The following is a 23,892-nucleotide window of genomic DNA, read 5'->3' on the forward strand; positions in this document are numbered from 1 at the left end:
GAGTGGTGGATGCATGGAATCCACTGCCAGCGACAGTAGTCAAGGCGGATACAATAGAGTCTTTTAAGAGACTCTTAGATGAGTACATGGAACTTAGAAAAATAGAGGGCTATGCAGTAGGGAAATGCTAGGCAGTTTCGTACGTTACGTGGTCAGCACAACATTGTGGGCCAAAGGGCCTGTAATGGATGTTCGATTGTGTTCATTTTGCCCCTTGCTCCTGCATGTGATCCTTCTTGAATATCCAAAAACCATTTGAATAGAAAATTTCAAAAGTTCAAAACCTCTTGGTGAACATATTTATTCTAGTGTCTGGCTTCGCTGGCTAACCACTCAAAGTTTTACCTTTTTGTCACTCCATCAAATAGCTGTGCAACTTTTGCCAAAAATTAATCACTTGAAATACATGAAAAGTCAGCCAGAACTAAGTGATTATGATTACTTTCTTCAATTACAGGAATACCCTTTTATCCTGGATGCTTTTCAAAGAGAAGCCATTGCTTGTATTGACAACAACCAATCTGTATTGGTGTCTGCACATACATCTGCTGGCAAAACAGTTTGTGCTGAGTAAGTTCTCATCAAGCTACTTACCTGAACCTTTATGTTTATCAAGGGAGTAATTTTGATTGTTTTCTAATCTTTTTCTTTCAATAAATAGTCTCAAGAACTGCATGTGAATGTTTAAATGCCTTGTCATTAAAATAAAAATAATTTATCTTAAAAGGAATTTGAAATAAAAGTATAATACATTATGAAGTTAAGCAGGCTGGTGGTGCAGTGACATCAGCACCAGACTTTGAGACAAATGGTCCTGAGTCTGAATCCAGCCAGCTCCTTGCACGCTGTCCATCCTTTCTGCTTTGAGCATTGAGGTAGCATCTCGGCCTTGTAAAACAAAACTGAAATGCTACAGAAAGCGCAAAAATTCTGCTCAATGTGCCACAACATCAATATTATGAAGTACTCTTTGGCAATCTCATGCAAAATGAAGATGTGTCATCAGAACATGTGCCTTTATAATCAGTCATTTTGTTCAGATTTCTAGCATTTGAAAATTTTTCATTCTCTGAAACATCTATGGATTTATTTCTGTTAATGCATCTAGTATGCAAAACAGCAGGGATGCTTTAAAAATAATCTCAGCTAAAAATTTTCTCATCCTATAGGTATGCAATAGCTCTTGCTTTACGTGATAAGCAAAGAGTTATCTTTACCAGTCCTATCAAGGCATTGAGCAATCAGAAGTATCGTGAAATGTATGAGGAATTCCAGGATGTGGGATTAATGACTGGTGATGTCACGATCAATCCAACAGCCTCTTGCTTAGTTATGACAACTGAGGTAAATTTCATCTATGTATTGACATTTATCCCTATTCCCTCAGGGTCTGAGGAAGACTAAACATTGTGCAGTCATCTGTGGATATGCGTGTGGCTTCGGATGCCAAAGGCCGAAGCACACACGCGGTTGCAGGTTGGACATGGAGTGGCGGTTGTTGGAACAGGTGCATACACAGCTTTGTGGCGTCGGTCTTGTGCTGCTGCAAGGTGCTGATTTCGATCATCCTCAAAGTCAGATGCAGCTTTTCTGGTCAGGGCACGCCACGCAGCCCTGTCGGCTGCGGACTCCTCAAGTTGTCGAGGCTGGTGGTCTGCCCATTTGATGTACGATTTCAGATTGTCTTTGAATCTTTTTTTGGGGCGGCCCTGATTGTGACTGCCATGCCTAAGCTCACCGTAGAGCAGCTGCCTGGGGATTCTTGTTTCACTCGTGCGGATTACATGGCCAGTCCAGCGTAGACATTTATCCCTATTCTTCTATCAAATAATTTAGAAACATAATGGCCAAGAATTGGGGCTCACCAGCAAAAGAACTGTTCATTTTATTTATACCTACCTGAAGATTTTTAATGAGTTTTTTCCATGATTACCTTGGTTAGTTAGACTGCTATTTCAGCTATTTACGTTGTGGATCTGGGATATAAGACCATGAGATATAGGGGCAGAATTAGGCCATTTGGCCCATTGTCTTCTCTGTCATTTAATCTTGGCTGGTCCATTTTCCCTCTCAGCCCCAATCTCCTGCCTTCTCCCCATATCCCTTCACACTCTCACTAATCAAGGATCTATCGATCTCTGCCTTGAATATACCCAGTGACTTGGCTTCCACAGCCACCTGTGGTAACAAATTCCATAGATTCACCACTCTCTGGCAAAAAAAATTCCTCTTCATCTCTGTTCTAATTGGATGTCCTTCTATTCTGAGGCTGTATCCTTTTGTCTTAGACTCCCCCCTGTAGGAAACCTCTGCAAACCCACTCTATCGAGGACTTTCGGTATTTGATAGGTTTCAGTGAGGTCACCTCTCATTCTTCTAAATTCCAGTGAGCAGAAACCCAGAGCCATGAAACACTCATCATATGACAAGTATTTCAATCCCGAAATCATTTTCATGAGCCTCCTTTGAACCTTCTCCAATGTTATCACATCCTTTCTTGGATAAGGGGCCCAAAACTACTCACAATACACCAGTGCTTATAAATCCTCAACACTGCATCCTTGCTTTTATATTCTACTCCTTTCAAAATGAATGCTAACATCACATTTGCCTTCCTCGCCACTGACTCAATCTGCATATTCATGACAACTAAATCAAAAATAGAAAATGCCGAGATGCACAGCAGGGCAAGCAGTATTTATGTCAAGGGAAATAGAAATGGTGTTCCGGGGTTAAGATTCTTCGTGAAAACTAGGAAAGGAGGAGAAGAAGGTGGTAGTCTCACGTTTCAAAGAAGATGGATGGAGGAAGATGGATAGGACAAAGGCTACATTAATGATTGAATGAGGATGGTGTTGCATTTGGGGTAAGTTGTCAGGTCAGATGTGTTAATTAGAGCAATTGGAGGCCAATGACACTTTCAGCAAATGTATTCAGACAAGCTCGGCGCATCAAGCTTACTAATGTTCTCGAATAGTTCCAGTCTTTTTTCTTTTATGTTTTTTGGGCAGATTTTAAGGAGTATGCTGTATCGAGGATCAGAGGTTATGAGAGAAGTAGCCTGGGTAATTTTCGATGAAATCCATTATATGAGAGATGCAGGTAAGAAAACACTTGATTATGAATCCAAGATAGCAGTTTGTAGTGTCATTGGGAAAGTACTAAACAAGGGTTTAAATAATTGACCAACACTGTATCCATGTGTACCTTCTGCCAATTCTGTATACACAGGTGCTGATATGATAGTAAAATTGAAAGACTAGAATCTTCAGTTGCAATCAGACATCCTCATTTCAAAATTGACATCAGAAGTTCAGTAATTTTCCAAAAAGGAACAAAAATGTTTGTAGAGTTTTTAATAGAAGAAACATGCATCTTTGTTGATGAAGTCATAACAGATTTAGTTTTTTACCTACGTATGCTGAGATTAATGCCAAAGTAGCTGTAAGATTGGATCTTGGTGCTTCATTTAATGAAAAAGTGGTCATCTTGAATTACGGTATTTGTTATGTTACATCAAATGCAACGATAGTTGGTTTTGTCTGGTTGCAAAGTGAAAAATTTTGAAATGGCACTATATTTCCAATAGACCATGTCTTATTTTCTTGTTGTTTACTTATTTTGTTACATCATGTTGCCGAGCACCATATAATAGTTTTCACAGAAATATAAAAAGTTCATTTTATTCTGTTTTACTTTCAGAACGAGGTGTTGTATGGGAGGAAACAATTATACTTCTCCCGGACAATGTTCATTATGTGTTCCTTTCTGCAACTATTCCCAATGCACGCCAGTTTGCTGAGTGGATTTGCCATCTTCACAAACAGGTAATTGAGTATAATTTTATATACTTTGATAAGTAAATAGTAAGCAAGAATCTGGAGTTGATTTGCATAATTTGTATTATTTAAACTACTGTCATAATTCGGCCCCATTTTGAGAGTTCTATTAGATGTTCTTTGGTGTATTCTAATTAGTTGGAAAGGAAGAGACCAAGGGTAAGGAGAATATATGCTGCATCTTGGAATGTGGCAAATGATGCAGAGAACCATTAATGTTTGATACCAGGTAATCAATGATTTGGATGCAAGAATAGACACTAAAAGGTTGTACAGAAGACAGTATTTTATATCGATAGCAGTTAGAGTTTAATTAGGGGTATGGATTAAGTGAAAGAAGTATTATCCAAAACAACGGGCCTGGTCATTCTAGGATGAAATTCAAAAGAACTTCATGAGAGACTAAGTATTTTGGTTAGTTTGCACATTTCAAGATTACATTTTTGAAGAACATTAAGAGATGCAATTGAAAGCCAGCCAAAGGGATTAATGACATGGATCAGCAATGGTCCCAACGTAGGTGAAGGTTTTTCTTTAGATGTGCAGTCAGCAACAGTAATTGGCTGTTCATTTCCTTAGTGGACATATAATCATTGATGCAACATCCTGTAGCTTTCACATATTTACTAGCACACATACTGTGAGAAGAATTGTTGATGCATTAGGAATGGGTCTGAATTGAAGCAGTTTGAATTTAGCACAAAAAGTCATTAAGGTGCTTTGTTTGCTATATTTTAGTGAGTACAATCAAAATACTAGATACTTTTCCCTAAAATTGTATGTTTAGTTATTTTTTTTAAGGGAGACAGCACTGAATACTGCCCACAGTGGCAGTTAATTCATAGTCATAGTCATACTTTATTGATCCCGGGGGAAATTGGTTTTCGTTACAGTTGCACCATGAATAATTAAATAGTAATAAAACCATAAATAGTTAAATAGTAATATGTAAATTATGCCAGGAAATAAGTCCAGGACCAGCCTATTGGCTCAGGGTGTCTGACCCTCCAAGAGAGGAGTTGTGAAGTTTGATGGCCACAGGCAGGAACGACTTCCTATGACGCTCTGTGTTGCATCTCGGTGGAATGAGTCTCTGGCTGAATGTACTCCTGTGCCCAACCAGTACATTATGTAGTGGATGGGAGACATTGTCCAAGATGGCATGCAACTTGGACAGCATCCTCTTTTCAGACACCACCGTCAGAGAGGTCAATTCCATTGACCTACAGTATAATTCATTCGCTTCATTGCTTAATTTAAAAGCCATGCATTCTAGTAGAACAATTCAAAAAAAAAATGAGCGCTTATAACAGATTATTTCAACGGAGATTGAGGAGATCAGTGTTCTACTTGAAAACTGGATTAGCACATGGATCTTTTACATTGAATGTAACTCATTTGACTTGAGTGATTGGAATGTCTCTTCATTTTCTTCATTCTTTCCCAGGTCCTTCAACTATTTCTACTTCACTAATTTGTGCAGTTCTGGAAGCAAAATTAATATAGCTTCTATAACGTTATTATTTAGCAATATAAGTACGTGCTATAATAAGAAATACCTACTTTCTTGTAACTTTGTATTCAGTTTCTTGATTATAATTTATTTCAGCCTTGTCATGTGATCTACACGGACTACAGACCAACACCTCTACAACACTATATTTTTCCAGCAGGTGGTGATGGATTGCACTTAGTTGTTGATGAAAATGTAAGTGAAGCTCATCAGTAAGAAGCACTACATTTCTTTAATAAAATGTATTCATGATTAACTTGCTTAAAATGAGAAGTAAATGAGCTGGCAGCAAAGAGTTGTGGAGAGCTTATGAAAAATTGGAGCTGTAGGGTGGAACAAGGGTCATCTTCTTGACCCTGAGCAGGCAGCCGTTTGTTTCTAGAAAAATTAGCATACTGCTTGGTACAGAGAAAAACTATGCTGTTACAGGTACAGCCCTTTGAATGTGGTATTACAATGAACCCAATTCACGCTTTTCAGATATGAATAAAAGATCCCACTACTGTTTTGAAGAAGAGCATGGGAATTATCACTCAGGAATTTATTTATCACTGAAGTCTGTATCACAAAAGCAGATTACTTGGTCATAATCACAAAGCTGCTTTTGGGTTTGCTGAGTGCAGATTGCTGCTATGTTACAGCTAATCAGATGAAAATTTTGCAGTCGTGTATTCGTAATTGGTGGATGTTTTAAATGAGGAGAGTAGTGGCTGTGAAATCCCCATTTTTGATGGCAGAGTGCAGAATGAGAGTATGAGAGTGCTGTAAACTAGATTGAAGCTTTAACTGCCTTCAACCAAGAGTACTAGATAAATGATTCATCCAGAGTCCTGCCAAAGACTGGGCTTCATTAGGGGTCATTCATGAGACAACACTGTTTACTGTGTTCTAAAAAACAGGAAATACCCAAGCTTGCTTGATGTAGCAAAGGCTGTAATTCCTAGCAGCTCCTAATTTAGTGTTGAAAGTTTAACCTTCAAAACCGGATATGGTTCTGGTCAAATAATTCTTGCCAGGAATGTGGGAAAAGTCCGCAATGTTGTAAATTCAAACTAGTCTTTGGGTTGTCTGTAGCATGGAAATTCCTGTTTCAAAGGCCACCTTACTCATTTTCTAGTATTTGCAATTTAGGAAAAGAATAAACCTGTGTATGTTTTTGCTGGGTGTTGAAACTGGAACAGATTAATTTTTGTTCGTTGGTTTTGATCTGAAGGTTATTTTGAGGATGCATTTCAAAATATTATTTGTACTGACATAAATATGTAAAGATCACCAATCTTCCCATCAGTTCTACAGACAGTTGTCATGTTATTAACGTGAATTGTAAAATAATCTTTTGGATTCTATCTTTACACATTAGGGGGATTTTCGAGAAGATAACTTCAATACAGCTATGCAGGTGCTGAGAGATGCTGGTGATCTTGCAAAAGTTGATTCAAAGGGGCGGAAAGGAGGAACTAAAGGTACAGAGAAGGAAACTAGAATGTCTTACTTTGCCTGTAGCTAAATTCAATATAGTCTTTTCACTGGTTTAGAAAAGGGAAGCAAATGCAACATTTCAAAGCCAGTACCATTTTGGTTAGAGTCTAAGTGCTAAAGAAATTACAATGTATGTATAAAAGGGTATACACCATTTAAGTTATAAAGGTACACTGCATGATCAGTGTCCCCTGAGTCGGCACCGATCATTAAGCACCCATTTGCATTATTCTTACTTTATTCATCCCATATTCCCATTAACTCCTCCCAGATTCTGCCATTCACATATACCCTAGGGCAGTTTCGAGTGGCAAATAAGCTCATCAAATGACGTCTTTTGGATGTGGGAGGAAACTGGAGCATCTAGAGGAAACCTGTTGTGTATTTAATATTTCAGTAGTATTGAGTAATATTATATCTATTATGTTTGAGTAAACATTTTTGTTGTGCTTACAAAAAAGTATTCAAAATGGTTTCTAACTGAAGAAGAACTTCCACTGAAGAGATAAGTTGTAAAAGCTGTTTCATTGGAAACAGCAGGCAGTGCCACAATTGAGCTGCAGTCTGAAATGAAAGTAAGCATGAACAAAATTGTAATATCTTAACAGAAACTGGCCTGGCCAAACAAATCATGTTACTATTGTGGCAGGGGCTCACATACAGCAAATCAATGCAGATTTAAAGGTGCAGCTTGCAGAAAATGTAACAAAGTAGGACACATACAAAGAGTATGTCAGGCAGACAAAAATAAATGGACCGCACAGGGAAGGGAAAAAGATTAAAAAGTGAAGTTGCAGTTTCAAAAAGTGCCCTAATCTGGCTTCTGTTGATGAAAAATCTGATAATGATGAGTGTGATACAGGACTGGGTAGTCTTGAGATTTACAATGTGAAAACTAACAGGAGACAAGTAATATGGCTTACTCCAGAGTGAATGGCAAATTAATTAAAATGGAATTGGACATTGGCTCAACTGTTTCATTCGTTCCATAAAATGAGTTTGAATGGCATTTCAACAATATTGAACTAAAGCCCACAGATATCCAGTAAGCATTTATACTGCAGAAAAGATGACTTCTGTGTGAATGACATTTGAAACAGCGAAATACAACAACCATCAAGTGACATTTGTCTTGCATGTGGTAAAACCAGGAGAGTCAGTGTTGTCGGCTGTGATTGGCTGAGATGACTATAACTTGATGGGAGATCCATCCACATGCCACATTCCCTGTAATAGAGTCAACTGAAAGCGAATTTAAAAAAGTGCACGCTGGTGAGGTGGAAATGTGCCTCTACCAAAGGAGGTGTAAGATACTTCTTCCCAACGCTAGCCTACAAGTCACCCTTGGGCAAGGTGTAGACCTGCTAAGCCCACCAGTCAGGATCACATAAAGCCATGGGAGCAGCTGGTGCATTTCACAAGTCCTGGTTATGCCACCAGTGACACCAGGCAGACAGTCTCTGAAGAGTATTGATAATGTCTAGGGTCACCCATCTTGTAAAGACTCTGCTCAGAAGAAGGCCATGGCAAACCATGGCCAAGAAAAAGTTGCCAAGAATAATAATGGGCAAAAACTATAATTGCCTGTGTCAATTGACATGACACATAACGATGATGACTGGATGATGCCACAACTGCCCCCATACTGCACACCATGAGTGGTTGCCTAACAGGGCAAACAGGTGTTGGTGCCAACCTCTGGTTGGAAAGCATATTGGATCGAGGAAGGACCATGCTGTTCAGAGGAAGCATAAAATTGACGAAAGCAGTGGCCCAACTACGGTAGTTTCTGTAGGCAACGTATCTGAGAAAGCTTCTGATATGTTAATCAAACAGTTACTTGTGAAATATGGTTTGGCTTTAAGCTGGAAGAGAGTTCAAGGAACTTCAGGAAACTTGCAAGCATTCGGCTTTTGTGAGTATAAAGAACCAGAATCTACCCTGAGTGCATTAACGTAATTGCATGAACTTAAAATGGGAGTCAACAAGCTGTTTGTAAAATTAGATGCAAAGACCAAAGCCCAGCTGGTTGAATGGAAGGCCAAAAAGAAAGGAGTCAGTGGAGATACAAAAACAGAGGATTTGTCAGATGATGATGTGGTTGAGGAAACCAAGAGTAGTGATCGGATTAAAGGGAGCAGTAGAAGGATTAATAAGAGAATATTCTAGTGAATTAAATACACCTTTCAAAGATCATTTGCACGCAATAGAAGAAAAAGGAAGGAGAAGAAAGGTGTCCAGAGCTGTCAAAACGACTTCCTGCCGTCTCAGAGTCAACTCCTTCAACCACCAGAGAGGATGCCCCACAACCTGAAATTGTTTTCACGGCCACGAGTCTCACCTGCTGAGCAGAGTGACCTCCCTTGTCAGGAAAGAGTAAGAAATCATTCACAGTGATTAAATCTTTAGGCCTGAATGGGATAATCTAAATTTTACTATGTTGTGAATATCTGTATGTAGTAGTTGTATTATATAGAATACAGTGTATATAGTTGAGATACATTCTCTGTTGAGTTGGAGTTTCTGGCTAACCGGGGAGGAGTGTTATGTATTAGTATTTCAGTAGTATTTGTGTATTATTGTAAATATATTTGATTAAGCATTCTTGTTCATTTATTATGGGTTATATGTAAAAATAAGTGAATTGCATACTTCATGACGCTACCACATGATTCATGCGTACCTTGCTAAAATAAAGGCTAAACTATGATTCGCATCTCTTGTGTTCCTGGCTTTTTCTTGCCATTAGATTTATTTTTTGGAGTTACAAAACATAACAAAAAGCATACGGTCACAGGAAGCACATACAGACCCCACATAGCACTGGATATCACGATTGAACTCTGATCACCAGAGCTGCAGTGCAGCAATTTTACTGGCTGTCCCATTAGCCACTAAAACAGAATAACTGATAGGTAAGAGATTGGTTAAGAATATAATAAAGGCAAGTGTGAAAATGGCCAGGTTTCATTGGAATAGTAAAACAAATTAATATTACAATATGAGGGAGAAATATGATTCTTGCTGAGGGTCTCGGCCCAAAACAGAGACTCATTATTTATTGATATAGGTGCTGCCTGACCTGCTGAGTTCCTACAGCATTTTGTGCTTGTTTATGAGTAAGACATTCCACATAAGTGTTATATACAAATCCAGCAAAAACATAATTAATTCCATATGGTAAAGTCATGGGAATTTTCAGCTGGAGTTCAGTATACTGTCTATACTTCCTTACTAATGGAAGGACAAACTGGTCTTTGAATGGCTGTAACACACATAAAAGTTGCTGGTGAATGCAGCAGGCCAGGCAGCATCTCTAGGAAGAGGTACAGTTGACATTTCGGGTCGAGACCCTTCGTCAGGACTAACTGAAAGAAGAAATAGTAAGAGATTTGAAAGTGGGAGAGGGAGGGGGAGATCGGAAATGAGGGGGAAGGATGGAACCAAGAGCTGGACAGTTGATTGGCAAAAGGGATATGAGAGGATCATGGGACGGGAGGTCTAGGGAGAAAGAAAAGGGGGAGGGGGGAAAACTCAGAGGATGAGCAAGGGGTATAGTGAGAGGGACAGAGGGAGAAAAGGGAGAGAGAGAAAAAGAATGCGTATATAAATAAATAATGGATGGGCTACGGGGGGAGGTGGGGCATTAACAGAAGTTTGAGAAGTCAATGTTCATGCCATCAAGTTGGAGGCTACGCAGATGGAATATAAGGTGTTGTTCCTCCAACCTGAGTGTGGCTTCATCTTTACAGTAGAGGAGGCCGTGGATAGACCAGAATGGGAATGGGATGTGGAATTAAAATGTGTGTCCACTGGGAGATCCTGCTTTCTCTGGTGGACAGAGCGTAGGTCTTCAGCGAAACGATCTCTCAGTCTGCGTCGGGTCTCGCCAATATATAGAAGGCTACATCAGGAGCACCTCGTCCTGGAATGAAAAGCCTCATCCTGAGAGCAGATGCGGCGGAGACGGAGGGATTGTGAGAAGGGGATGGCATTTTTGCAAGAGACGGGGTGAGAAGAGGAATAGTCCAGATAGCTGTGAGAGTCAGTAGGCTTACAGTAGACATCAGTAGATAAGCTGTCTCCAGAGTGTGCTACACATGCCCTTACACTTCCTCCTTCACCACCATTCAGGGGCCCAGACAGTCCTTCCAGGTGAGGCGACATGTCACCTGTGAGTCGGCTGGGGTGGTATACTGTGTCCGGTGCTCCCGATGTGGCTTTCTATATATTGGCGAGACCCGACGCAGACTGGGAAATCGTTTCGCTGAACACCTACACTCTGTCCGCCAGAGAAAGCAGGATCTCCCAGTGGCCACACATTTTAATTCCACGTCCCATTCCCATTTTGATATTTCTATCCACGGCCTCCTCTACTGTAAAGATGAAGCCACACTCAGATTGGAGGAACAACGCCTTATATTCCGTCTGGGTAGCCTCCAACCTGATGGCATGAACATTGACTTCTCAAACTTCCGTTAATGCCCCACCTCCCCCTCGTACCCCATCCGTTATTTATTTATATACAGCCATTCTTTTTCTCTCTCTCCTTTTTCTCCCTTTGTTCCTCTCACTATACCCCTTGCCCATCCTCTGGGATTTTTTCCCCCCTCCCCCTTTTCTTTTTCCCTAGGCCTCCTGTCCCATGATCCTCTCATATCCCTTTTGCCAATCACCTGTCCAGCTCTTGGCTATCATTTCGGATCTCCCCTCCCCCTCCCACTTTCAAATCTCTTACTATCTCTTCTTTCAGTTAGTCCTGACGAAAGGCCTCGGCCCAAAACATCGACTGTACCTCTTCCTAGAGATGCTGCCTGGCCTACTGCGTTCACCAGCAACTTTTGTGTGTGGCTTGAAATTTCAGCATCTGCAGATATCCTCGTGTTTGCGCTTTGAACGGCTGTAATTGGAATTCACTAGACTGATTTTTAGAGGGCTATCTTCTGAAGAGGTTTGGAGTTATGAGTTTGTATTCTCAGTAGCATTCAATTATTTGGAGCCTTGAAAAAGGAAGACATTTGGAGGTTGTTTCCTGCAGATAGAGAGGTTTCTGAATGAAGGGATAACCATTCAGCACAGGGATAAGTTCCTGCACATGGAGTTGGGAATCTTTTGAATTCTTCAGTGTATAATGAAGAATGAGATAAATAGATTATTAAGCAATATATTTAATGTGGAAAAGTGAGTTATTGGAGAAGTACAGTCTTAGTTTTACTGAACACTAGAGCAGATTCTAGGGGCTAAATAAGATGTTTATATTCTGATTGCTTTCGTTCCTGATTCAATCATCGTTGTGCAATTCTCAGAAGGTTTCAATGTCATTACAAGATTAAGGAATTGGAACTAATATATGTAATAACATCTTTATTCTATAATGAATTAATTACAGGAAGTCTTTGAACAAATGTCATTGCTTTCTTCCCAGTGTTAGAACTAGAATACAACTGATGTTAATTATTGGTGTGGGCTATTTATTTAGCAGATTGAACAAGCTCTCTAACTTCCGTTGATGGTTTGTATTTTAGTGCTTTGCTTTTTCAGTTTTTACCTCAATAATTTTTGAGATTTATTTTGAGCATTCAGTTAAATTTGTGCTCAGTTAAAATATAACTACATTGAGGTTTGTATATTGTCTCCGTTACATATAATCACGTCTACATTTTTCAGAGAATCTCTATAAAGTGTTATGTAGCTAGATACTTGTTGTATTCTTCCTCTGACATCTTTCCCTTTTCGGGTTACTTCTACCAGAGCTGGGCCTCTGGAATCTTGACCCACCAGCTCATATTCACAACCCAGAAGCAGATGATGTAGTTGAATCTGAGGCTTTCATTGCTGTCCTGCTAGGGGTCGGGGCCAGGGTTCACTACCCGTGTCTATTCTCGTTCTGGTTTTGAAGATTAAAGATCTGTAAAGATCGGCTTTATTTGTCATATGTACGTTAAAATATGCAGTGAAATGCATTGTTTTGAGTTATGTCAGTGGGGATTGTGATGAGGGCAACCTGCAAGTGTTGCCACTCTTCTGGTGCTAGCAGAAGCATGCACACACTAACTGAATTGAACTGACTTAATTACATAAAACATCCTTCATAAACATGAGTAAAAATCTTGATGTTATGTCTCCATCTAAATGTGCAATTTATAGTAATTTATAGTAGTATGTACAACAGGATAGTCAATATAACACAGGAATACATTTGTGTCAGCATGAGTTAAAAAGTCTGATGGCCTGGTGAAGAAGCCGTCCCAGAGCCTGTTGGCTCTGGCTTTTATGCTGCGGTACCATTTCCTGGATGGTGGCATCTGGGACAATCTGTGGTTGGGGTGACTCAGGTCCCCAGTGATCCTTGGACCCTTTTTACACAGCTGTCTTTGTAAATGTCCTGAATAGTGTGAAGTTCACATCTACAGATGCACTGAGCTGTCCGCACCACTCTCTGCAGAGTCCTGCAATTGAAGGAAGTACAGTTCCCATACCAGGCAGAGATGCAGCCAGTTAGGATGCTCTCAGTTGTGTCCCTTTACTTTATTGTTGCCACACATTTGATACTAGAGTGTACAATCATCACAGCAATATTTGATTCTGCGCTTCGTGCTCCCTGGAGTACAAATCAATAGTAAATAGTAAAAATTTAAATTATAAATCATAAATAGAAAAGGGAAAGTAAGGTAGTGCAAAAAACCGAGAGGCAGGTCCGGATATTTGGAGGGTACAGCCCAGATCCGGGTCAGGATCCGTTCAGCAGTCTTATCACAGTTGGAAAGAAGCTGTTCCCAAATCTGGCCGTACGAGTCTTCAAACTCCTGAGCCTTCTCCCGGAGGGAAGAGGGACGAAAAGTATGTTGGCTGGGTGGGTCATGTCCTTGATTATCCTGGCAGCACTGCTCCGACAGTGTGCAGTGTAAAGTGAGTCCAAGGACGGAAGATTGGTTTGTGTGATGTGCTGGGCTGTGTTCATGATCTTCTGCAGCTTCTTCCGGTCTTGGACAGGACAACTTCCATACCAGGATGTGATGCACCCTGGAAGAATGCTTTTTACGGTGCATCTATAAAAATTCGTGAGGGTTTTAGGAGACAGGCTAAATTTCTTCAGCTTTCTCAGGAAGTAAAGGCGCTGGTGGGCCTTCTTGGCAGTGGACTCTGCTTGGTTGGACCAAGTCAGGTCATTTGTGATGTTGACCCCGAGGAACTTAAAGCCTTTGACCTGTTCCACTTGCGCACCACCGATGTAAATTGGGTCGTGCGGTCTGCTACCCCTTCTGAAGTCAACAACCAATTCCTTCGTCTTGCTGACGAAGGGATAGATTATTGTCTTTGCACCATGCCACCAGGTTCTTAATTTCCTCTCTGTACTCAAACTCATCATTACCCGAGATACGGCCTACAATTATGATGTCATCAGCAAACTTATATATTGAGTTTGAAGGAAACTTGGCTACACAATCATGGGTGTACAGTGAGTACAGCTGGGGGCTGAGTACACAGCCTTGTGGGGCACCGGTGCTCAGAGTGATTGTAGAGGAGAGCTTGTCCCCTATTTTTACAGCCTGGGTCCTGTCTGTGAGGAATTTGAAGATCCAGCTGCAGATCTGAGTGCTGAGGCCCAGGTTCTGGAGCTTAGGAATCAGCTTATTTGGAATGATGGTATTAAAGGCAGAGCTGTAGTCAATGAAAAGGAGCGTTACATATGCATCTTTATTCTCCAGGTGTTCTAAGGAGGAACGTAGGGTGCGAGAGATGGCATGTGCCATTGACCTGTTGCTCCAGTAGGCGAATTGCAAAGCGTTGGGGTTGACCGGTAGGCTGTGGTTGATGTGTGCCATAACCAATCGCTCGAAGCACTTCATAGCAATTGATGTCAGAGCCACAGGTCGATAGTCGTTCAGGCATGCCACTTTGCTCTTCTTCGGCACCCTGTAGAAAGTTCTTAGGATTTGGGGGCCCATACCAAACTTCTTCAACATCTGAGGTGAAAGAGGCGCTGTTGTGCCTTTTTCACCACACAGCTGGTATGTACAAACCACGTGAGATTCTTGGTAATGTTTATGCCAAGGAACTTAAAGCTGTTAACCCTCTCAACCCCAGGTCCATTGATGGCAATAAGCTGTCTCCGTTCTTCCTGTAACCCTAACCGTAATCCTTAGAACGTGGGAGGAAATTAGGGCACCAGGCGGAAATCCACATGATCACAGGGAGAACATACAGGTAGCGATGGGAATCGAACCCTGATCGGTAATTGCTGGTGCTGTAAAGCGACTATGCTAACCACTATGCTACAATGCTGCTCCTCTTTTTCCCCTCTCATTACAGTTGCATTTCCCTGCATTGTTGCCTTCTGCTCCCAACTAGGCCTGTGTTTGTTATGCTTTTGTAACTTGCTGTTCTTATCTGCAGGGCCCTCAAATGTATTCAAGATTGTAAAGATGATCATGGAAAGGAACTTTCAGCCTGTTATCATCTTTAGCTTTAGCAAGAAGGACTGTGAAGCATATGCTCTGCAGATGACCAAACTTGACTTCAATACTGGTAAGAATTTATACAACCAAGTACTTTAAATTTTGCTACAATGCTAAATATCTTTATGCTTAGAAATATCTTACAAGTTTTTTTCTATGACCTTATCATTAATTAGAAAAATTGTTAGTAAGCAGTGTTCAAAATATCTTGTTTCTTTCATCCAAATCAATAATATTGATGTTTATTACATCAATATAGCAGCATCCATAGCAAAGTGTAAGCATTTTTGTAACTATAATAATGTATTTAGGAAAGTTGAGATAATATATTGTGCCATCAACTGGTGTTTTAAATGGATAGAAATTTATGTGAATATAGTTTATTTAACTTCAGTTGAAATTTGGATTTTGAACACATTTCATTGCCAAGATATGCCTTCAGTAGGGTGTCAGTCTTATCTGATTTCTGATTCCTTATTTCAGATTTGTAGAGTTTCTCAGAGTTTTGGATTAATATAATCCTACAACTTTTATTTTGCTTTGCTAGTGATATCTGAGTGAATGCTCTTAGTTTTTTTTAAGACAAGTTTTATCTAATCTATTTAATCTATCTATCTATCCAAGTGACCTTAATGAATGTGATAGTTTTGTAGGCTCCTATCCACAATATTTAAGTGAATTAATCAACAAAGAACTTGAACCTAGCCTCCAAATGTCCATACAAACAAGCATGATTTATTTACTGTAGTTCTGTTTTGGTGTTATTAGTGACCTTGGTTCTGTTTTAATGCAACATTTGTTTTCCATTTATACTTCACTTTAAATTAGCTGTACTCCATTGGGAACTCTTTGGAGTTGAGGTGCATTATTTCTGTGAGGGAAAATTATTGGGGATTACTTGATGCTATTCTGCACTGATTAGGTCTGTTGTGGACTGTAGATTAAGGCAGTAGCTTGCCTTCATGTAGCAGCTGTAGGTTGGAGAAATAAATTGTGATTAAGGCCTAATGTTGGATTATTACCTCATTGTCCTTTTTCAATTAATGGGCTCACGTGCATTTGTGGTAAATAAATTTTTTCTCTTTATACTGAGGCCATATCCTGCATTCCTCAGTGGAATTAACCTTCACTTTGTCAAGCGATGCACATGGTGAGGTTCATGTCCCTTGTGCCACTCAATGGGTGGATTCATATTTCATTTGGGGAGCAACTCATGGATCACTGGAAAAACCATAAGACCATAAGACAAAGGAGCAGAAGTCGGCCATTCGGCCTATCGAGTCTGCTCCGCCATTTTATCATGAGCTGATCCATTTTCCCATTTAGTCCCACTCTCCCGCCTTCTCACCATAACCTTTGATGCCCTGGCTACTCAGATACCTATCAATCTCTGCCTTAAATACACCCAATGACTTGGCCTCCACTGCTGCCCGTAGCAACAAATTCCATAGATCGATAACAAATCGATAACAAAGACCCTTTTCAGTTACTGCAGTTGGATTTGTGTCCTTTCTTGAGGAAAGGTGTGTGAAGATCAAGATCTCAGACCCAATGTAAAACTCATGGCCCAATGGGTAACCAGCGAGCCTGGTCCTTCGGTATTATTTTGCAAACACTAATCCAAGTTTAGTCATTCACCTGCATTGGAGAAATAGTTATAGAATTTAATGCAGTATGTCAAATTAATTTTTCACTTGTTTGTAGATCATAAATGTTGGTTTGGAAACATGGCTGAAAGTGTCAATCTTTTACTGTCAATATTATTTGCTTTTTGTTACATCAGCTTGTTAATGCGGTATAAATGTGCAAAAAGAAATTTTATTAAGGTTTTCATTTTCTCGCAATTCAATTTCATATTAGATTGTTATTGACCGAAATGGTTGAATGCCCCATTAAAATTTTTGATTGGCTCAGTAGTGACAGATACTCTAAAGCCCAAGGTATTACCTTTCCATTATTGAATTACCTTTCTAAAAATTTACTTAAATAATGTATTGCCAACTGTATTTCACAATTCTTTTTACCAATCTGTAGCAGTCTGCATTGCATTTTACTAAATCAAAGTTCAAAGTAAAAATTATTATCGGAGTACATACAAGTCACCACATACAACCCTGAGATTCTTTTTCTGTGGGCATACTTAGCAAATGTATAGAAGAGTAACTGTAAACGGGATATATAAACTGTAAATAAACTGTGGAAATGCAGATAATAAATAACAATATATAGCGAGCATGAAATAATGAGATAAGAGTCCTTAAATAAGTGTAACTATCAACTTTTGTTAAAGATCTTGATGGTTGAGGGGTAGTAATTGTTCTTGAACTTGGTGGTGTGAACCCTGAGGCGTCTGTATCTTCTATCTGATGGCAGCAGCGAGAAAAGAACATGGGTGGCGAGGATCTATGATGGTGGATGCTGCTTCTCTATGGCATCCTTTTATCTACATATGCTCAATGGTTGGGAGGGTTTTACCCATGATGTACTGGGCCAAACCCAGTACCTTTTGTAGGATTTTCTGCTCAAAGGCATTGGTGTTCCCATACCAGGCCATACTGCAGCTAGTCAGCACAATTTCCACCACACATTTAAGGAAGTTTGCCAAGGTTTTTGATGACATTCCGAATCTCCACAGTCTCCTGAAGAAGTAGAGGTGCTGTTGTGCTTTCTTTGCAATTATACTTATATGATGAGTCCAAGACAGGTCCTCTGAGATAGTGATCTTTAGGAATTTAAAGTTACTGACTCTCTCCACTTCTGATCCTCTGATGAGTACTGGCTCATGGACCTTCAGTTTCCCTCTCCTGATGTTTACTTTTAGTTCCTTGGTCTTACTGACAATGAGTGAGGGGTTGTTGTTATTATACCACTCAGCCAAATTTTCAGTCTCCTTCCTATATGCTGATTCATCACCACCTTTGATATGGCTCACAACAGTGGTATCATCAGCAAACTTATATATGGTGTTGGAGCTGTAGTTAGCCACAAAGTCACAGGTGTAAAGTGAGTAGAGCAGGGGACTAAGTACATATCCTTGTGCCGAAGGATATTGTGGAAGAGATGTTTTTGCCAATCCAAACTGACTGGGGTCTACAAGTGAGGAAATCGAGGATCCAATTGCACAAGGTGGTATTTAGGCCCAGGTCTTGGAGTTTACTGATTAGTTTTGAGGGGATGGTGGTGTTAAAATCCGAACTGTAATCGATAAAAAAAAAATCCTGATGTATGCATCTTTGCTGACCAGATGCTCCAGTGTTGTGTGAAGAGCCAATGAGATGACATCTGCTGTAGACCTGTTGTTTCAGTAGGCAATTGGAGTGGATCCACGTTGCCACTCAGACGAGCTGATAAATTTCAACACCAGCCTCTGAAAACACCATCACTATGGATGTAAGTGCCACTGGGTGATGGTCATTTAGACAGCTTACCACACTGTTCTTGGACACCGGTACAGCTGAGGCCTGCTCGAAGCAGGTGGGTACCACACACTGCCAGAGCAAGAGGTTGAAGATACCCATGAATACACCAGCCAATTGGTCAGCACAGGTCTTCAGTATTCGATCAGGTACTCCATCCAGACCGGATGCTTTCCTTGGATTCATTCTCTTGAAAGCAGACCACACGCCATCTCCAGATATTCCGACCAAAGGATCCATCGGGAGACCTGGGAGTGCACGATGATTCCTCCCTGTTCTGGTAATCAAAATGGACATAGAAGGCATTGAGTTCATCTGGAAGCGAAGCTCTGCTCTCCCCTGTTGCAAGATTTAGCTTTGTAGGAGGTTATGGCATTCAAACCCTGCCACAGCTGTCGAGCATCCCTAGTTGATTCCAGTCTAATCCAAGTTCTCCACTTGGTCCGAGAGTTGTCTTTCCAGAGATCATACCTGCACCTCTTGGAGCATTCTTGATCTCCAGACTTGAATGCCTCTGATCTGGCTCTCAGCAGATTCTGGATTTCATTGAACGATTTTGTGGGGGCACACTCATCTGCAGCTGTTTTAATAAAATCTATAACGACCCTGATGTAGTCAATCAGGTCCTCGGGTGAGTTCTTGAAAGCGGACCAGTCCACTGACTCAAAGCAATCCTGTAAGTGTTCCCTCTGCTACCCATGACAACCTCTTAGTGTTAAATCAGTTAACAGGAAGCTTTTACAAAGCTATTGACAAGTTCTACAAAGGATGCACATTTGAATTATATTAAAGCAACAGCTATATTCATTTCACAAATAGGAAAATTAACATTGAAAAATTACTTTTAATAGTTGTGGTTTTATGTGCTTAAAACATTTTATTTGCTGTGTAAAGATTTGGTGCATTTAGTCTAAGGATGTATGTTTCCCCCTCAGATGATGAGAAGAAGCTGGTTGAAGAGGTATTTAACAATGCTATTGACTGCTTGTCCGATGAAGATAAAAAACTTCCTCAGGTAAATATTTACAGATCTGGTACATTGTTCAAATCAGAGTAACTCCCTTCTAAATGTTATTGAAGTGGCATCCCAAGGGAAATAGAAAATGTGCTTGCCTGGTTCTTGATTATAGTAATATTAGGAAGCTGCTTTTGCAAGAAGAGGTCAACATTAAATGACGCTGCTCAAATCTGCTGAATGTCTGATTCATGTCAGATTTGTCAATCGGACTGTGAATAGTCAACATTGCCGGTAGAATCTCAAGTTTTGGTTAATGCTGGAATATTCACTGTGTCAAAATTTCTTTTTGTTAGTACATCGAACAGGTCATTGATTATCCATATCCATTTACGCCCTCCTCGACCGATGTTTTGTGTTGTTCCATGTTCTGATCATTTGACGCTGAAGCTGACTCCAGTATGACACTACTCGTGCACCTTTTCTTCCTTTACATTTGTTTTATGTCACCTACTCAAAATTCAATTATTATCGAAGCATGTATAAATTATACAACCTTGAGATTCGTCTCCTAACAGGCAGCCACAAAGCAAGAAATCTGAAAGAACCCAATTTTAAAAAAAGATCAACGCCTAATGCACAGGGAAAGAGGGGGAGAAAACAGAAATCCTGTAAACAATAAAAGCAAGCAACAGCATTCCAAACCAAATTGAGTCCATGGATCCGAATACCAGAGCAGCTGGAGTAGGCCCATAGTCTTGGTCTCAGTTCATCATATAGCAGGGCAAATTGCCGCGAAGCTCACACTCGCGAAGCGCAAAGCAACTGGACCAGTCTTGCGGCCTCAAACGTCATAGAGCAGAACCGACTCAATCCTCGCCTTCGGCCCTGACACCCAGCCTTTCCAGTCTATCTTGCCTGTCGTTTAAATTGTCCAAGCACTGGGTCAACCCCTGCACTCAGACCCTGGCCCCACCGCAGCTACAGTGGCATGCAAAAGTTTGGGCACCCTGGTCAAAATTTTTGTGATTGTGGGGCTCAGCTAACAGAGGTCTTAATGGACATCTTTAATATCCCTATGAACCACTCATAGTCATAGTCATACTTTTTTGATCCCGGGGGAAATTGGTTTTCGTTACAGTTGCACCATAAGTGATAAATAGTAATAGAACCATAAATAGTTAAATAGTAATATGTAAATTATGCCAGTAATTTATGAAATAAGTCCAGGACCAGCCTATCGGCTCAGGGTGTCTGACCCTCCATGGGAGGAGTTGTAAAGTTTGATGGCCACAGGCAGGAATGACTTCCTATGACGCTCTGTGCTACATCTCGGAGGAATGAGTCTCTGGCTGAATGTACTCCTGTACCCACCCAGTACATTATGTAGTGGTTGGGAGACATTGACCAAGATGGCATGCAACTTAGACAGCATCCTCTTTTCAGACACCGCCGTGAGAGAGTCCAGTTCCATCCTCACAACATCACTGGCCTTACGAATGAGTTTGTTGATTCTGTTGGTGTCTGCTACGCTCAGCCTGCTGCCCCAGCACACAACAGCAAACATGATAGCACTGGCCACCACAGACTCATAGAACATCCTCAGCATTGTCAGGCAGATGTTAAAGGACCTCAGTCTCCTCAAGAAATAGGGATGACTCTGACCCTTCTTGTAGACAGCCTCAGTGTTCTTTGACCAGTCCAGTTTATTGTCAATTCGTATCCCCAGGTATTTGTAATCCTCCGCCATGTCCACATTGACCCCCTGGATGGAATCAGGGCTCACCAGTGCCTTAGCTCTCCTCAGGTCTACCACCAGCTCCTTATTCTTTTTCACATTAAGCTGCAGATATTCTGCTCACTCCATGTGACAAAGTTTCCTCCTCTGTCTGTGCAGGCTTCAGAGCAGCCACCATCATTCTGATGCCTAAGGGAGTGACGGTAACTAGCCTAAGCAATTACCGTCTAGTGGCACTGACTTGAACAAACATTATTCACTTTGAGCAGCTGGTAATAGATCCTATAAAATCCAACCTTCCAGCTACATTGGACCCTTTCCAGTTAGCCTGCTGCTCAAACCAGTCTACAGGTGATGCCATAGCCTCAGCCCTCCACTCTGTTCTGTCCCACCTGGAAAATGAAGTCTCATATATCAGGATGTTATTTATCGATTTCAGCTCAGCATTTAGCACGATCATCCCTCAGAGCCTAGTGGTTAAACTGTCCTCATTGGGACGTAACACCCCTTTCTGTAACTGATTCTTGGACTCCTTGACAGAAGGGCGCCAGTTATCCTTGAGTTGGCAGCAACACCTCATGCTCCATCACGCTGAGCACTGGAGCCTCCCAGGACTGTGTCCCCAGCCCACTGCTGTTCACACTGCAGACTCACGACTGCACTGCCAGATCCAGCTCAAACCACATCACCAAGTTCACTGATGATACAACAGTGGTTGGTCTCATCAGAAACCATGATGAGTTAGCATACAGAGAGGAGATTGAGAGGCTTGTCAAATGGTGTGAGAACAACAACTTGAGTCTTAATGTGGACAAGACAGAAGAGATGATTGTGAACTTCAGGAAGGTGCAAATCGACCTCTCTCTATTGCATTCCAATGGTTCTGCTGTGGAGAAAGTGAAGAGTACAAAGTTCTTTGGTATGCACATAAGGGGTGATCTAACCTGGACCTACAGCACCTCCTCAATAGTCAAGATGGTCTGCACTTTCTAAGGAGATTGAGGCAAGTAAAGATCCCTGCCCCCATTCTAATGACTTTCTATAGGTGCACCAACAAGAGTGTCCTTTCTGGCTGCATCATTGTGTGGTATGGAATTTGCAGGGCATTGGACAGCAAGCCGCTACAGAGGATAGTAAAAACCGCAGAGATGATCACTGCGGTCTTCTCCCTATTTGCAACTTTTGCAGGGAACGCTGTAGATGGAAGGCCGGAAGCATTGTGGAGGACCCCTACCACCCATCCCACAATATCTTTGACCCACTACCATCAGGAATGAGGTACAAGAGTATCAGGTCTAGGACTACCACACTGCGTAACAGCTTTTTCCCTTGGGCTATGAGACCAACAGTGAGCTATTTACTGTCTCCTGTTTAGAGCTGTGCACTACATGCATCTTGAATTGTATTTTATTAACTTATGGTAATACTTTGTTTTATGTGTTGTGTGTGATATGTTTTGTGGGTACACCATGGTCTGGAGGAACATTGCTTCCTTTGGTTGTATACATGTACAGCCCACAGACAATGAACAAAAGTGTTATCGGCTGTCAGTGGAAGGCACTTGATCATAAAGGCTTGGAGCACATATGACAATTGTACAATAGCAAAGATTTTGTGAATTGAGTTGTTCTTGTACCTAACATCAGAGCTTTACATTGTAATTTATATTTAATGTTTTTAATGGAACTGAATGTAGAAATTCTGAGTACTGTTGGATGCTTGTTGCCAATTGCATTTCACTTAAAGAGTCATTGCAAAGGTTGAGCAGATAAAAGACTTCAAAATGTGAAATGATATTAGTATTGTCTTGAGGATATGGGAGCAAAAGGAAGAAGGAAACGGTTTTCTCAATTTCAAATTAGCATCATTTATTGCTGTCCTAACATAATCCGTTGCAGTGCTGTTGTTGATCTGTCATTGTTTATTTAACTAGGTTGAACATGTTTTGCCTCTTTTAAAAAGGGGAATTGGAATTCACCATGGAGGATTACTTCCGATACTGAAAGAAACCATTGAGATTCTTTTCTCTGAAGGACTTCTGAAGGTATTTCTCTGAAATGCAGTTGATTTAAGATGCATTTGTATGGCATGTAGGCCAATATATTAGGTGAAAATAAAACATTAAGTGAGCAGGACTTTAGTAGGAATTGTGCATGCAGAAGAGGTCTGAATGAACTCAGGTTTATGTTGAGGCAGGATTAGGGTTTGGACATGTGACTGAACAGTGATGAATTTTAAAGATCCTGGTGAAGAATATTTGTTGGATTTGATAAATGCAATAAATGAGCTTTGCTCAGAGTATCAGAATTTGAGTTCAGCTTTACCTGAATGATAATTGTTAATGGATTGAAATAACTGCCTAGAATGCAGAGTTTTTGATCAAAAGGGAGCCATTTTAAAACTTTTTCAATGTTTAGGTGGAGGGTTTTCTCACTCGGCTGCAAATGAGTGAGAAAACAACTGAGTAATAAACCAAACTGTTAAAAGGACTCA

General features: G+C 40.7%; 1 protein-coding gene across 1 annotated transcript in view; it reads left to right on the plus strand.

The window, feature by feature from the left end:
- mtrex (Mtr4 exosome RNA helicase) overlaps positions 1–23,892 on the plus strand; it is a 123,701-nt gene that overhangs the window by 30,350 nt on the left and 69,459 nt on the right. The window contains exons 5-13 of the mRNA XM_072252521.1: positions 458–570; positions 1,170–1,344; positions 3,012–3,102; positions 3,703–3,827; positions 5,449–5,547; positions 6,713–6,815; positions 15,229–15,360; positions 19,642–19,721; positions 23,333–23,443. Coding sequence (XP_072108622.1) covers positions 458–570; positions 1,170–1,344; positions 3,012–3,102; positions 3,703–3,827; positions 5,449–5,547; positions 6,713–6,815; positions 15,229–15,360; positions 19,642–19,721; positions 23,333–23,443 — 1,029 coding nt within the window. The remainder of the gene's footprint in view (positions 1–457; positions 571–1,169; positions 1,345–3,011; positions 3,103–3,702; positions 3,828–5,448; positions 5,548–6,712; positions 6,816–15,228; positions 15,361–19,641; positions 19,722–23,332; positions 23,444–23,892) is intronic.

The sequence above is a fragment of the Mobula birostris genome, chromosome 3 (assembly GCF_030028105.1).
Source record: "Mobula birostris isolate sMobBir1 chromosome 3, sMobBir1.hap1, whole genome shotgun sequence".
In the NCBI taxonomy this organism is placed as follows: Eukaryota; Metazoa; Chordata; class Chondrichthyes; order Myliobatiformes; family Myliobatidae; genus Mobula; species Mobula birostris.